The sequence below is a fragment of the Takifugu rubripes genome, chromosome 3, assembly GCF_901000725.2.
Source record: "Takifugu rubripes chromosome 3, fTakRub1.2, whole genome shotgun sequence".
Classification (NCBI taxonomy): domain Eukaryota; kingdom Metazoa; phylum Chordata; class Actinopteri; order Tetraodontiformes; family Tetraodontidae; genus Takifugu; species Takifugu rubripes.
The window spans coordinates 6,543,185-6,558,390 of NC_042287.1; the positions used below are offsets into that span (position 1 = coordinate 6,543,185).

The 15,206-nt window shown below is 46.4% G+C and overlaps 2 protein-coding genes across 3 annotated transcripts; both read left to right on the top strand.

Moving 5' to 3' along the window:
- Position 1: 1 nt before the first annotated feature.
- On the top strand, positions 2–6,369 carry ifrd2 (interferon-related developmental regulator 2). 2 transcript variants are annotated; one of them, XM_029834037.1, is made up of 13 exons: positions 2–585; positions 1,670–1,726; positions 3,129–3,245; positions 3,337–3,421; positions 3,511–3,635; positions 3,724–3,881; positions 3,973–4,026; positions 4,121–4,299; positions 4,437–4,545; positions 4,631–4,765; positions 4,871–4,999; positions 5,142–5,234; positions 5,338–6,369. In XM_029834037.1, the coding sequence occupies exons 1-13, from the start codon at positions 543–545 to the stop codon at positions 5,416–5,418; spliced, it is 1,365 nt and encodes a 454-aa protein (XP_029689897.1). In that variant the 5' UTR covers positions 2–542; the 3' UTR covers positions 5,419–6,369. The 2 variants fall into 2 exon arrangements, with proteins under 2 accessions (XP_029689897.1, XP_003963053.1); XM_003963004.3 differs by lacking the exon at positions 1,670–1,726 and having other exon boundaries at positions 14–585.
- Positions 6,370–6,862: 493 nt separating this feature from the next.
- Positions 6,863–13,980, top strand: zgc:136971 (S9 family peptidase). The gene is made up of 21 exons (XM_011621791.2): positions 6,863–7,172; positions 8,418–8,553; positions 8,650–8,725; positions 8,792–8,867; positions 8,946–9,058; positions 9,248–9,394; positions 9,465–9,556; positions 9,661–9,698; positions 9,778–9,899; positions 9,975–10,035; positions 10,206–10,300; positions 10,371–10,422; positions 11,544–11,638; positions 11,994–12,126; positions 12,295–12,378; positions 12,457–12,537; positions 12,643–12,731; positions 12,802–12,995; positions 13,070–13,172; positions 13,576–13,682; positions 13,771–13,980. Exons 1-21 carry the CDS (start codon positions 7,028–7,030, stop codon positions 13,868–13,870), a joined length of 2,139 nt encoding a protein of 712 aa, XP_011620093.2. The 5' UTR covers positions 6,863–7,027; the 3' UTR covers positions 13,871–13,980.
- The last annotated feature ends 1,226 nt before the right edge of the window (positions 13,981–15,206 follow it).

Sequence of the window (15,206 nt, forward strand, 5' to 3'; positions counted from 1 at the left end):
GGGCACATTCTTGATGAGGTAATTGTAATTTGCGATATATTGTATCACGCCTTTCAATGAATGTATAAATAGTGGGAACGAACGTGACGTCATTTGGAAGCGCCGGATACTCCCCGAGCCGAGCTTCACCGGTCTGTGGTCACTGAGAGGAAGATGGTGGACTTGGCGACAGCAGCGTGCTCGAAACTCCGTCCCAAACACTTTGAAAAATACTTGTTATCTCAACCTGGTAGTAGATATAGATTACCCGGGGACAATCATAGATAATACATTTAAAACGGCGTTCAGAAAAGCTATTTTCCACCACGGAAAAGTATTTTTCCCTGGTGTGGAATAGACGCGCGTGGTGAAGCTAGCACAGTTGAAGTTTAGCCAAAGTGTAAACAAAAGTGTAGAAGAAGGTGAACCAGCGGAAGATTTCCAGTTAGCCGTGAAGATTAACTACGGGGGATATCTAGCTATCTACGAGCTGCTACATTTCTAATCCAGACAGTATCAGTTTGGCTGAGACGATCTAGCGACTATCTGGCTGTGAATCAAACATGCCACGGATCAAAAAGGGGAAACGTGGCTCTAACAGATCGGGTAAGTGACACTATCACGACGTGCTAGGAATGTTTTTCCACCTATGACAGATTGCACGGGCATTACACCTTGTCAAGTTTGGATGTTACATTATTCGGATCAGCCGTTTGTAAAAGTTTAAGATGCCCTGACCGACACCGCAGCGCCACTTTGATGCGAGTCTCGCGCTACCTGACACGTAACGTCTCCAACTACCAACCATGTGTTTTAGTTCGACGAGCTCTTTGTACTTTGATTATTTTGTCCAGGCTTATTGTTAGCTCCGGCAGGATGGTTACGCGACAGCCGGCGCTTGTCTTACTGTTAGCTCAAATTTGATTTGAAGTTTTTAAGGAAATGATAGTGGTCCAAGAAAGATTCCGGTAAATGATGACGAGGCTCTCGATTCCGGAGGGACTTTGAACTTTTGATCTTCCAAAGACCATAGAGGGTGATCAAAAGGTGTTGATCATAATGCTACCCACTGTGTGATGGGACTTTGCATTTCTGCTGCCAAAATACTTTACAATAGGTGTCATTATACATGGAGGGGGGGGGGGGCTGCTTGGGGGGGAGGGCTGCTCTCTCGGAGTGTTTTGTTCCTAATTAATTTTGTCAATAAAGTCTTTGGTCACAACTTGAAAACTTAATACTAACCAGATATCCTTTACATTGGCATTGTCATGCTAATCCAAGCTGAATTGATCAGCACAAACCTGTTGATAAGGGAAAACTCAGACTGACCCCTGGAGGTTGAGTGATTCACCCTTCCCTTTCTCACTGGGAGTCCAAGCTACCTTTCTTGTAGCGCACGTTTGACCTGTTGTATGGCGCGCTGTCGCAGGAAACGCGTGTTGCCACCTCAATTGCACACGATTTTGTGCAGTCTAGATTTGTAAGAGTGTAAAATACTGTCTAAAATACTCATTTGGACAGATAAAAAAAATGTATGCTCACTTGTGAATTTTCTCGTCCATCATGACACCACTGCATTTGATCCCTCTTTTCTTTCATTCATTCATGGACTCACCGTCAACCTCTTTCGTTACTCTACCTCATCACGCGCTCTGTTCCATTTATTTTGTCATACATACACAATTTCCAGGCTCTCTCCATCAGGAGGTCCTTCAGCTGCAGCTGTCGGCTAAAGTGACGCTGAAAGGTAACTCGTCTGACCTTTGACCACTTCCCCTGGGTCATGTTCTGCTCAGAGCTTATCCTCAGGCCCTTGACTTGTTCTGCAGTGCATTCTGCAGAAGCCCCAGTGACTCTAGTGTCCCTTTCTGCTGTATTAACTGAGTGTGTCTATCTTAATCGCAATTACAAATGTCCCATTTGACCATTTAACACCTCACCTTTATTCTGGATACTATTTATTGAACAATATACAACAACCAACTGTGCTTAATTGTTGTTACTTTGCAAAATTCCTTATTTAACCAGCTTAAATACACTTTTGTGAAGGTTTTTTTTTAAAAAACTTCTGTCAGCAACATATCATTTTGTTAACTGGACCCTTCTACAAATCGCTGATATATAAAACAAAAAAGAACACTTAGTAGGTTTTTTATTTTACATTTAGATTTGAAATGCAGGATCAGGATCACCTGCTACTCTTGGTTAGAGCAATGAGTTGGCTCCCAGCTGAGCCTTTTCCACGGGCCCTCGGCAGTATTTGCGATGCAAGCAGTAAATGGCAAGTGGAGACGACACGTGAGATATGGCAGCGAGCTCACATTTACTGTAGGAGTTGTGTGTGGGCAGGCCTGCGTGGGAAGCTGTGGAACTGTGTGTGTTCTAGAGCTGAGTTCAAGGACAATGGCTGGAAAATGAAATGGGAAATCAGCCACTGACACGGGCTTGCAGAATCAACTTTTTGAATTAAAGAGCCCACAGGATTTTGGTGTAGGGCCCTATAAAAGCATTTTATTTTTACCCAAATCCTGTTTTAGTTTTCCCCACATTTGCGAGCGTTCTTGCCGATGACAACGGAGCCTTGGGCAGCTGCTTCTCCATGCTGCCATTATTTGAGAGGGTTGTGTCTCTCAGATTTGCATCTCTCTGTGCAATTTTCCCCAGACACAGGGCCTCCTCTTCCACAGGAAAACCACATTTGTCAAATTAGATCAAATTCCGGTGTATTCCGAGCTTAAGTTGGATTCTGTCTTAATTTGCTAGTTCGGAATTACAAAAAGCATAGGACTCTGATGGTGTCCTTACAATGATCAGCAAAGAGTATTTAATGTAAAAACGCTTCCTTGTTGGCATGCTGCAAACATTTGTTGGCCTGTGCTTTACCCCGGTTGTCCTTGTTGACCTGAACATGAAAACACAGACTGAGCATTCTGGATCATAATGACTGCATGAAGGAACAAACGAATGGCCCCTCTGGTATCTAGTAATCCTGCAAACAGTAGAAACCCCTGAGTCCGCAAGAACCTGTGGCTTAACCCGCCCGGCTGTGGTCTGCTCAACAAACTCCTTCATGCTCACAACAGTTCTCTGAAAATGGAAAATAAAAGGCAGTTTTAAACATATTATTAAATGCTTTTTCTGTATACTAGGTTTTAAAAATGGGGTGAAGGGAGAGTCGGGGGCCAGTGACGATGAGCTGAATTCTGATGTTGTCAGTCACTACAGCAGTGCCAGTGAAGGCACCTCCGTGGTTGAAGAAGGCACAGGTTTGTCAGCAAACTCCCACAGTACACTCCTAGAGTTCAAATGTCCGCTGTGCTTCAACTGCGGTTTGTTCGTTCATGTCCTGTCGAACAGGGGGGGAGCAGGTGGATGAGCAGACTGCACAGGAGGAAACAGAAGACAAACTTAAGCAGTGTATCGACAACCTGATGGACAAGAGGTACGTCTATTTCTAAGTTTGTGCCAACTAAAGATGCGTCTGCGACGGTTAATCTCTGTTGCGTCGCCCCGTTCTCTTTGCCCCTGTAGTGCCAAGACCCGCCTGGCAGGCCTGGTGTCTTTGAGACAAGCATTCTCCTCCAGGGTGCTTTATGACTTCCTGTCAGAGAGACGCCTCACCATCAGTGACTGCCTTGAACGATGCCTCAAAAAAGGTAAGACCATCTACAGTTGACAGCCTGATTCTAAGAAGGAAATAAAACCGAATAAACCAGCTAAGTGATAATTGTGTGTCACTTCCAGGCAGCGGGGAGGAGCAGGCGGCCGCCGCTACCCTCTTCGCCCTGTTGTGTATCCAGCTGGGGGGTGGAGACGAGGCGGAGGAGGGTGTCAAGATGCTTCGACCCGTTCTTACCTCACTTCTCATTGACAACAGCGCCAGCATAGCAGCCCGCCAGAGTGTGAGTACTCTCTTAGCGTTGGCCAAGGAGTTAGTATTCTCTTGGAAAGACAGGATCAGAACATAAACGGTCCTCCATCTGTCTTCATCAGTGTGCCAGAGCTTTGGGAATGTGCTGTTACGTGTCTGCTGCTGAAGACGGAGAGGTGAGCAACAGCGAGCTGTCACAACAACACATTTGAAACACCCACAGCTCTGAACAGCCTGAATGATTGTGCCTCTCCTCTGCAACCTTCCCAGGACTTGGTCAAGTCATTAGCTCTGCTGGAGAGCGTGTTCATGTCTTCATACCCAAACGGAGAGGGAACACTTCCCACTCCCAAACCTGGAGGTCCTGGCCTGCACTGCGCCGCCCTGCAGGCTTGGGCACTGCTGGTCACCCTCTGTCCTCCATCAAAATTAACTGTGCTGCTCGACCAGTGAGTGAAACACACACATCAGAAACGAAACAAGAATGCAAAACCTCTGTCAGGATTTGATCTCCTTTGTAAACAGTTATTTACAGGAGAGCTGCTGATTACTGTTGTTGAGTGCTGTCCTGTCACCCAACATTTAGACACCTCCCAAAGCTGCAGGCGTGCCTGCAGAGCAATGACGTCAACTACAGAATCGCAGTGGGAGAGACCATCGCCCTGCTGGTGGAGCTCGGGCGAGATGTCGATGAGGTAAAGTCATCACATGAAGCCGTAGCAAAGACACAGCTGTATCATGTAAAGTCCATTTGAGTGATGATGCCCTTTGTTTTTGCAGCAATTCGAGGTGGAGGACAGTGAGAGCCTGTGTCATTGTCTGAAGAGTCTGGCCACAGACGGCAACAAGCATCGAGCCAAGAACGACAGGCGGAAACAGCGCTCCATCTTCAGGGAGGTTCTGCATTACATAGAGGTGCGTTTGAAGGCCGGAATGTAAACGCATCTTTGAAGGATCGGTCTTTTTGAAACATCAGCACACCTTCTGAACTTCCTCTGGCCCTCTCTCGCTCCTCTTCAGAACGAGGACTTCACAGAGGAGACGATCAAGTTTGGAGTGGAGAGCGTCTACATCGACAGCTGGATGAGGAGGAGGATCTACGACGCCTTCAAAGAGATCATGGAGTCTGGAGTGAGACATCACCTGCAGGTCAGACATGTGCTCTACAATAATGGCTCTTGTGCCTGGTGAACAGCGCAATAGTCAATTTTAGTTTTTTCCATGTTCTTGTCATCATCTAAATCATGATGGCTGATTAATTTATCAGTCTAACGTTTGTGGGGTTTTGCAGTTTAATTCTCTGCTGAGAGATATTTTTGGCCTCGGACCTCCGATCATCCTAGATACGACCGTCAAGGGCAACAAGATCTCGAGATTCGAAAAGGTAAAAGTGACTTTTGAAGTCTTAATCTGCACACTAGAACATTCCCACAGGATGTAGCAGCAGCAGTTTTGCCTCTCGTCTTCTTGCCTGTTTGTCTCCGCAGCATCTTTTTAACTCGGCTGCCTTCAAGGCCAGAACTAAACTGAGGAGCAAAGTCAGGGACAAACGGGCTGATGTCATGTGACAGGAAGGAGAGGACCAGCTCCCGCATCAGAGACGGACACTAACGATGCCTTCACACATTCAGTAACTGTAACAGGGCTGTTCCATATGTGCTCTTCAACTACGTTGAAGCGTTTGTAAAATTGAATCACTTCCATGGACGGCTGAAGACATTTTAAGGCTTTATTGATCGTGGAAGCCTCCCCTGTTCAGCGAAATCCATTTTGGTGCTAATGTGTGTCATTTTGATACGCTGCTTGAACTGCTGCTCACTTGAAGTACATTTTTATCATGATTACAGAATAGAAAGGTCACTTTAGTAGATCATCCCCACTTTCACTTCATTCCTGAAACATCAGGAACTGCCGACCTGGAGGAACTAAGTGGCAGTCAGCTGCCAAACCACAAACTGACTACAGAACAGTGCAGACCGAAAGAATAAGTGGGTGGGTTTTGTGTGCGTTTTAAAAGTAACTTCATTGCTTACAAAGCTAAACAAGCTGTTTAATTAAATGAAGATAGGGAGTATACACTGTCTGCCATTCTGGGTCTTTGTAATGTACTTCTGCTGGGATAGCGATACTTTCTAATTTATTCAAGAACAGTCAAGAAAAATGCATGTTTATTTTTGCATTTATAATACAGGCCAGTGGGTCATAAAGTCTTTATTTGTGTATTGATGATTGTATATGAGGCTTGTGGTGAGATGCATCCATGGATTAGAAGATGCAGTGGAATGGTTTTCCCTCTAATGACAATTGATTAACACAGGCCGCCAGAATGAAGTGCCCATCGACTTTTTAATGTTTGTAACACTTGAAATTCAAAGACATTGCGATTGAAGTCATTTTTAAAGAACAGCAGCTGCCTTTAAACTTTTGAGCATCCTGATCTGTGGCCTTCTTATGACTGCTGTACCAAAGTGGGTCTGGACATAAAGTAGGAAAATCAAATAAAGAGTATTTGAGTATCACTTTTGTGTCTTGTTTAATTAAAGATCTTAATTAATAGAAATGATAATATATAATAGGAACTGAAGAACGGAAATAATAAAGGGAAATGGTTGTATATTATTACTCTTGGCTGGAGAAGAAAGGTAGGAACAGGAGGGAAGAGACAATTCAGAGACCAGGATGAGAATAGGACACGCAGGATTAAATCATATATTACATATTATGGTTAAAACATCAAGATGGGACATGTAGAGAAGGAGAAACTATAGAACATACAATAATTGAATGAAGAGGATAGAAGGAAAACTGAAAACAAAAATAGATGGGAAAGGAATAAATGTAATTATGAAGAGTGCATCTGGGGATTGGATCTTCAGATATAGTTTGGAATTTGTAAGAGCAACGGTATTAGGTAAACGGATTTAAGATATGTATATATGTTTGTTTTAAATGTTAAATCTAAACGTTGTAGACCGTTGCAGTTACCAGTACAGACCGCGGGGGGGCGGACATGCGCTACCGTAGTTTTCTCCCATTGAAGAAGAAGAAAACTAACATTGACGTTTAGGTAAAACGACTAAATATACGAGATATTTGTTAGATTTGTTGTGATATTTTCCATTTGACCACGCACGTGTCTGAGCTGCTTTTTGCAATATATGAGTGAGTTTTCGGTGAATGGGTCGAGTGGGCGGTAGCAGACACATGGAGCCCGGACAAATCAGCGGGCTGCACGGAGAGGTGAGCGGGCTCCCTGTGCCTCTGTCCGCCGGCGTGACGGAGCAGCGGCTCCCGGAGCTCCGCGTCTACTCCGTGGCTACAGGTGAGCAGCAGGTCGGGCAACGGTCCCTCCGAAAAGGTCAACTTTATGCACTCCAAAACATCACTTTTCAGTTTCAGAGGGTGATACAGTCATAATTAAATGTAAATAATTGAAATCCTTTGTGACAGTTTTTGAAAAACAAGCAGCCATGGTGGTTTCTGGCAGGTGCGACTGAATCTACAGCAGCCATTTAATATTTATTCTTCTTGTGTACAACGGCTTGTGTGGCAAAATCTGTAATCCAGTGACCAAAGAGTGGACTGGGAATTTAAAAAAATAAATAAATAAAATTAACATTCAGCTACTGATTGTGAGACACTTCCCCCTGACCTGGAGAAATCTCTGACCACTGAGTTATTTGGGGGGTTTGACCTGCACATTTTTGCTCTTTCTCTTTTGCTTTTACAGTATTTAGGTGCATATCTACGGTTGCAAACAGACACCAGAGGCTCCCAGCATTTTACAGACATGTGACGCCTCTAAATTGTATTATTTGAGTGATATTTAAGTTCTAACAAGGCACAGCATATTTTGGAATAATAACTCCAGATTGACTGCTGTGTCTCTGTACAAAATTAAAAAACTTCATTTCATATTGGTAGATCAATAGTTATATTTGCTGTCACCCTGTTATCTTTGACCATTACTGCAATTAAATATGCATACTGGGGGGTAGCATGCATATATGTGTCGCTGTGACTAAATATAAACACAATGTCTCATGTTCAGTATGGTTTTTGCTTAAATTGGTTTATTCTGAGAGTCTTATTGTAAATTAAAAACTACTCACTGTGCCAAAAAATAAAATAAAATCCCCTCTGCGTGCATCTGAAACATCTGAAATCAGATGTGTTTGTGAGAAATGTGAAGATTAAAAACAGTTTTCCTCTGCAAAGACCAAACACCTGATTTATATGCTTTAAAAAGAAGACCATTAGAGGTGTGCGATGGGAAATATCCCCCATTGTGAACGTAAAGAAACAGATTTTTCTCCTCTTATAACCACATTAAACTGGACCTGCAAGAGATGGACAGACTTTGGACAAGACGGGACCCTTTCTCCGGACCTGGTGACTAACTGCAGGTCGGCGCCCCGCACCAGTGATCTCGTCTTAACGGTTTAAAAGGGTTTACGGGGTAACGCCATCTGTTTGCCATCCAAAGGAGCGCTTGTTGCGGATAAATCGTGTCGATCTGTTTAAATGAAAGATTTCACTGTCAGTTATGAGAGAATTTCATTGTCAGAGTGGAGCCAGTGTGACCTGGTTCGGGGCTCCAGGCAGCGATACCTGCAGCAGTGGACTCTGCTGGCAGACAACAATGACCACAAGAGCATCAAGACTGTCCTCCCCCCGGGCCCCTGTGTTCCTGTCTCTGGAGAGTGAGACCCACACACACACACACACACACCTGCTGTTTTATGATGTGAATGACCTGCTCGTACCGTCACTGAGCACCACAGAACATTCCATTCCAGGTTACTCAGCAGACTTTCTCCTGTCCACGGCTTGAGGGCGGTTGTCCGGGAAAAAGGTGACCGCCAGCTCCTGGAGGTGAGCCGGAAGTCTAGCCGTGCTCGGCGTTCCACAGACTGTTGATGTTGATGTTTTTGGATCTAGATATGGGATGGCCACGGGCTCAGCAAGTGTCTCAACCTGACTGTCCTCAACAAACACGGCAGCGTGTATGACGACAGTAAGACGCGCCTCTCTTTAGAACTAGACTCCTGTACCCATTTTCTGCTTGTTGATTTCGGGGTTGGTGTGTTTTCAGCCCAGTTTGGCTGCCTGTCGTGGTCCAGGTGTGAGGATAAACTGCTGTATGTGGCTGAGAGGAGCAGGAACGTGTCAGGAGAGAGGCCTCATCCCCAGCCAGACTGTCAAAAGGTATTAAAACACACACATGCACAAACACACAAGCTTGTAATTCTATTCTTTTGAGGACTTTCACAGATATAATACTTTACCCTGCAACTTACTCCTGTAACAAGCAGCCAAAATGTCCTCACTTTGCTAGTAGAATGAAGATTTTGGTGCTTCAGCTGGGTGTGTGTGTGTGTGTGTGTTCTGTGTTAGTGTCCCAACCAGGACAGGAGTGTGTACTGTGAAGACTGGGGCGAGGCTCTGACCAATAAGAGCCTTCCGGTGATTTGTTCAGTGAATCTGCAGAGTGGGAGTGTCAGCGTGCTGGAGGGCGTCCCATCAGATGTCTCACCTGGACAGGTGAGGACAGAGAGTCTCCAACCATCAAACCTGACTGTTTATCACCACGTGTTGATTGTTTATTTCCCAGGCTCTGTGGGCTCCCTGTGGCCAGTCTGTTTTCTTTGTCGGCTGGTACCACGAGCCCTTCAGACTGGGACTCAAGTTCTGCTCCAACCGCAGGTTAGATCTGTAGCTTGGAACAAAACTCTTGTTGTCCTGCTATTTTTTTTAATTAAATGAAGTTTGTATTTGAAACCGTCTTAAATAATTCAATTCTCCTTCAGGTCTGCGTTATTCAAGCTTGATCTGGATGGAAACTGTGGTGAGCGCACCAGGTTTTGCCAGTGAAACAACCTCACACGTTCTGCCTCTGACCTCTGCACGTCCTCAATCTGATCCAGAGCGTCTGTCTGGGGACAACCTGTCCGTTTCCTGTCCCAGGCTGAGTCCAGACGGCTCCACGCTGATCTACCTGCAGGGCCGAGTGTTCGGACCTCACAACCAGTGCCTCTGTCTGCAGCAGGTCGGGCTGTCTGTCCGTCCGTCCGTCCCCCTGTTGTGTTGCCAGCAATGCGTTAATGGTTTGATTCCTCTACAGTTGGACCTGGACAGCGGGAAGACGTCCACGCTGTTGGACGTCGTCAACCGACCACCAGCTGGTATGGGGCAGGCCGGAATGCTAGTTTTTATTTATGCTAACATTGTTTCATATTAGCCCCAGGGAGTTTGGGATTTAATCGTACAATAATCTCTCCTCCTTTAGACCATCGTCGCCCTCGGTTCATCGTTAAAAACGTTTTCTGTGTGTGTGTGTGTGTGTGTGTTTCAGGTGCGTTTGCAGGTGTGTATGAGGCTCTGCCGGCCTGCTGCTGGGCTGCAGACAGTCAGCGGGTGGTGTTCAGCAGCGCCTGCAGGAACCAGAAGGTAACGCCTGCATCCTGCAGCAGCGGTGATGAAGAATCCTCGATTCTCATTTGCTCTTCGTCTGTCTCAGGATGTGTTCATGGTGGACAGAAGAACAAAGAGAGTTACCTCCCTGTCTGATAGTAAGAATCTGCCCCCCCCTCCTCCTCCTCCTCCTCCTCCTCCTCCATCACACCTGTCTTCATCTCCATCTCTTCTTCTCCCCCCTCCTCCTCCTCCTCTTCCTCCTCCTCCTCCTCCTTCATCACACCTTCCTTCATCTCCATCTCTTCTTCTCCCCCCTCCCCCTCTTCCTCCTCCTCCTCCTCCTCCTCTTCCTCCTTCATCACACCTTCCTTCATCTCCATCTCTTCTTCTCCCCCCTCCTCCTCCTCCTCCTCCTCTTCCTCCTTCATCACACCTTCCTTCATCTCCATCTCTTCTTCTCCCCCCTCCTCCTCCTCCTCCTCTTCCTCCTTCATCACACCTTCCTTCATCTCCATCTCTTCTTCTCCCCCCTCCTCCTCCTCCTCCTCTTCCTCCTTCATCACACCTTTCTTCATCTCCATCTCTTTCTCTCCCTTGTATTCTTCCCTTGTCCCCTCTGCTTCCTTCTTTCTCTCCTTCCCCTCGTTGGCCACCATATCCACCTCCTCCCAGGTTCCTTCCATCCCACTTCCCTCCTCCTCCCCCTCCACTCTCCCCATCTTCGTCTTTTACTTTCCCTCCACCTCCAGATTCTCCCTCAGCTTCTGACTTTCCTGTTTCCCTTCTCCCTCCTCCTCCTCCCCCACCTCCACCTTTACCGTCCCTCCTTCTTCATGACTGGGACCACAACCGAGAACATGCAGGTATGATCATGAGACCAACATCCCTGATGATGATTGAACCAGCGCATGTGGGAGCTTTGCCTTCCAAAACAAAAACCACACAGCAGCCTCGGCAGACGTTCCTTCACGGGCCGCAGCAGCAAATCTGTGATGAGAACAGACCTCATTAATGTGCACGTTTCAACGTACTCTCCTGCTGCTCTTCAGGTTTTACTGCAGGAGCGGACGTTTTCTGACATTATGAACTCAAGTGTAAAACATGTTTGAATGAGTGGTTTTTAGTATTTCTCATAATTGTCTCTTACTTGTATATCCATAAACTCTTTTTACGGATACTTGCTTATTAACTACGGGACGTTATTGCCAAACGCCATTAAGACCTTAAACGGATTTTGACCCTTTTAATCTTCTGCTTTCCCTTCTCTCCCCGTCAGGTCTGAATGAACGTTACGGCAGCTGGAAGCTTCTGGCGGTCCAGGAGGACCTGATGGTGGTCTGCTGCTCCAGCCCCAGTACCCCCCCCACTCTGGTCAGATCTTTGTCTCTCTCTCTCTGACTTTTACACACAGACCTGCCCATCAAGGAAATACACACTCTTTTTTTTATCAAATTCCACCGTATGTGAGGCACTTTTGTGGTTCTTAATGAGATTTCCAGTAAAACCGATGGGGTCATGTGACTCACATGACTGATCGGATTTCATGAAATGTCTGGAATGCAGAAGGTTCTGGTGCCTTCAGCCAGCAGCTGCTAAAGTGATTCAGGGGAGGTGTCGGGTCTTTGTTCCATCAGCTGGGTTTAATCATCACAAGTGATCACGATCCTCCAGAGAGAATCCCAAGACACATATTTTGTGTGTGTGTGTGTGTGTGTGTGTGTGACAGAGAGTAGGATTCCTCCCCTCAGCAGGTGAGGCTGTGACCTGGCAAACCCTTCATCAGCACGTCAGGACCTTTCAATTCACGTGGACAGTCCTGGATGTTACACCCACACCCGAGGAGGACAACACAAGCTATTGTGAGGACCAGCCGAAATGTCCTCACTTCCCAAAACTGTCCTCACATTGCTAGTAGAATGAGCATTTTGGTCCTCAGTATGTAGCTATTACTAGAACACACCCATCCCACACAGTTAAGAAATGTTCTGTCGGGTTGTCCCCCCTCCTCACTCTTTCTGTTGTTTCAGCGGGTTTGGACTTTGGCGCCATCCTGGTGAAACCGTCTAGTTCCCTCAGCAAAGCCCGGTTTCCTCTGGTGGTCTTCATCCACGGTCTGTGAGCACCTGCTGTCTGTGCTGACACGGGAAGGAACACGCGTACCCATGGCTTGTGTCCATTTGCCCCCCCAGGTGGTCCTCACTCTCAGTTCCCAGCAGAATGGAACAGCACCACAGCTGGACTGGTTCAACTGGGCTTTGCTGTGCTCATGGGTGAGTCCATTCCCCCCCAACGTTTGGCTTTTGTCCATCTTTAGTTTTCTGCCAGTTGAGGTGAGCTCTTGTTTGGCTCTTTTCCTTCTGTTTGTCTGTGTTTAGTGAACTACAGAGGGTCCACTGGGTTCGGCCAGGACAGCATTTTGTCCCTAATGGGTCAGATTGGCAGCCAGGATGTCAAAGACGTGCAGGTAGCAGCTGTTATATTATGATATCTGTCCATCCATCGTCACAGCCTGTGACCCGCGGCGCTCTCCTCAGAGGGCGGTGCTGGCTGCTCTGCAGACCGACGTCACCCTGGACTCCAAACGCGTGGCTGCCATAGGCGGTTCTCACGGGGGGTTCCTGTCCTGTCACCTGATCGGTCAGTACCCAGAGTTCTACAGGGCGTGTGCGGTCAGGAACCCTGTCATTAATGCCGCAACTCTGCTGGGCACCAGTGACATCGTAGACTGGTGAGACGCATTCACTCTCCAGCTGATCAGAAGGATTTTCAGGAGAGCTGAGCTTCGACCCTGTGTGTCTGCAGGCGCTACACCAGCGTGGGGCTCCAGTACTCCTATCAAGAGATCCCTACTGCAGAGGCTCTGGCTGCCATGTTGGAGAAGTCCCCCATCACACACGCTGCTCAGGTCAGGGTCAGATACCACCTAATCTGAGAGCACCTCCCTCTGATGAGTTGCTGGAGTCTATCTGAGCAGCTGCAGCAGCAGGGATACACACTGGAGGACACACACTTACACTCACACTCTCCAGTCACCCTAATGTGTTGGGTTGTGGACCGTGGGAGGAAACTGGAGTCTGGTTTTTCCCACAGTACGTAGATGTGTAAAAACAGTTTTTTTATATTTTCTAAATTTGTGTAGAAAAGTGTGAAGGGCACTGGAGGATTCTCCTGAAGATCCTCACAGGAGAATGTTTGTCTTTTGCTTCTTTTATATTTGAATAAGACTGTAGCAGAGATCAGAGCTGCAGAACGTGCGCCCATTTATGTTTGCAGATGATGCTTCTATATGTGTGTGTCCGTGTGTGTAGATCAAGGCTCCAGTGTTACTGATGCTGGGAGGCAGAGACAGGAGAGTGAATCCTCATCAGGGTCTGGAGCTTTACAGAGCTCTGAAGAGCAGAGCTTCACCTGTCAGGTGACGCACTTCAGAAGAGCTGATCCTTAACCCGTCGCTAACTTTGAAGAGTAGGAAAGATTTAGTGTTGTTGTGTTGGTCCCTCCAGGTTGCTATGGTTCCCAGAAGATGGACATTCTCTGTCCAGAGTGGACACACAGGCTGACTGCTTCCTGAACACAGCCCTGTGGCTGCAGCAGCATCTGTGAGCACACGCGTCGTTGCCTTTTTACATGAAATCAAAATGTGTCTGTAAAATCCTCAAATTTGGAGTCAAGGTATAGAAGCATGTAATAAAAAATGGGTACAACCTGAATTGAAGATTTGACTATTCTTATTCTTATTATCTACAAGAATTGATTAGATGTAAGCGGCTGAAAAGGGAAAATTGATGGAGGTAAAGGCGGTCGCCGTTTTTTCCCAATTGGTTGTAATCCGTCTATTGCCCACCAGGTGGCAGTATTTGCCCAAATAGTACGATTAAAATTTACTATGACACTAATTACAAATAAATCATTCAATCAATCAACATTTTTTGAAGTCGATAACTAAACCAAATGTTCTTGGATGCATTCATGAGATCCAGGAAATACTTAATCACCTGTTGTTCAATTTAAATAGATTTAAAACATTGCAACAGTGAAACCTTTTAAAAGCAACAATGGGCAGCAGGACAACTGATGGTTTGGGTTTGCTCGATAGGAACATGAAAACCTTTTCTCAGGGTATTAAGATCATCGACAATAACTGGTAGTGTCATTAATGGATGGGGGCGGAGCATCCTGAAAGGCTCAGAAACAAGGATGGTCCAGATTCACCAATATCTGTCTTATAAAGTTACGTAAAATGAAACTAAAATTCATGGTTAGACCACAGCAGAATTCATCCACCTAACTGCACTGGAACAATTTAATAAAAAGATATAGTTTGTGATCCATTCTTAAAAAAGAAAAGCTTTTCATCACATTTTTTCCCCACGTTTGTCCCGGGCAGGTCAAAAACTGGGGTCAACACGTGTAAAACTTGCACCAGCCACGCTTATTCGCTCCAAACACTTTTCATTCCCGAGCCGTCACAGGCGTGCCTTTATTCGGCTGATAATTGCGGCATATAAAACTTGCAGGTTTTTAGGATGAAGTGTTGGAGTTCGTACATCGTTGAGGGGAAACTTATGGAAGTTATCAACCGCATCCCAAACCTGGCATCCCGGCCCCGAGTGCAGCTGCGGCGCGCTGACACCGCGCCAATGTGGGTGTTGGGTGAGATCACCATGGGAGAGATGGAGTGAGACGCTGGCTGCTGATGAGGAAGTGACACATAAAGAATAGAGACAGAGGCGCCTGGGTGACAGTTATAGAGGGAGGAGGTCATGGCGCCCCATTGTGGTATTTCTGCTGTGTGGGCCTGCACGCAGAGACGAAGCATTGTTCAATGTTGAAGTCAGGCTTCTGCTGACTGACTGTACAGTAGGAGGCAGGCGGTAAAAGAAGTAGAGGGTGTTTTCTGCTGCTGCAGAGGACAATAAGCCATTGAAACTGGGTTTGT

Coding starts and splice junctions, on each gene's coding strand:
- ifrd2 (XM_029834037.1), top strand. CDS start 543: ATGCCACGGATCAAAAAGGGGAAACGTGGCTCTAACAGATCGG. Junction 4,300..4,436: donor TTAACTGTGCTGCTCGACCA/GTGAGTGAAACA, acceptor CCCAACATTTAG/ACACCTCCCAAAGCTGCAGG. Junction 4,546..4,630: donor TCGGGCGAGATGTCGATGAG/GTAAAGTCATCA, acceptor TTGTTTTTGCAG/CAATTCGAGGTGGAGGACAG.
- zgc:136971 (XM_011621791.2), top strand. CDS start 7,028: ATGGGTCGAGTGGGCGGTAGCAGACACATGGAGCCCGGACAAATCAGC. Junction 9,395..9,464: donor CAGATGTCTCACCTGGACAG/GTGAGGACAGAG, acceptor TTTATTTCCCAG/GCTCTGTGGGCTCCCTGTGG. Junction 9,900..9,974: donor AGTGCCTCTGTCTGCAGCAG/GTCGGGCTGTCT, acceptor ATTCCTCTACAG/TTGGACCTGGACAGCGGGAA.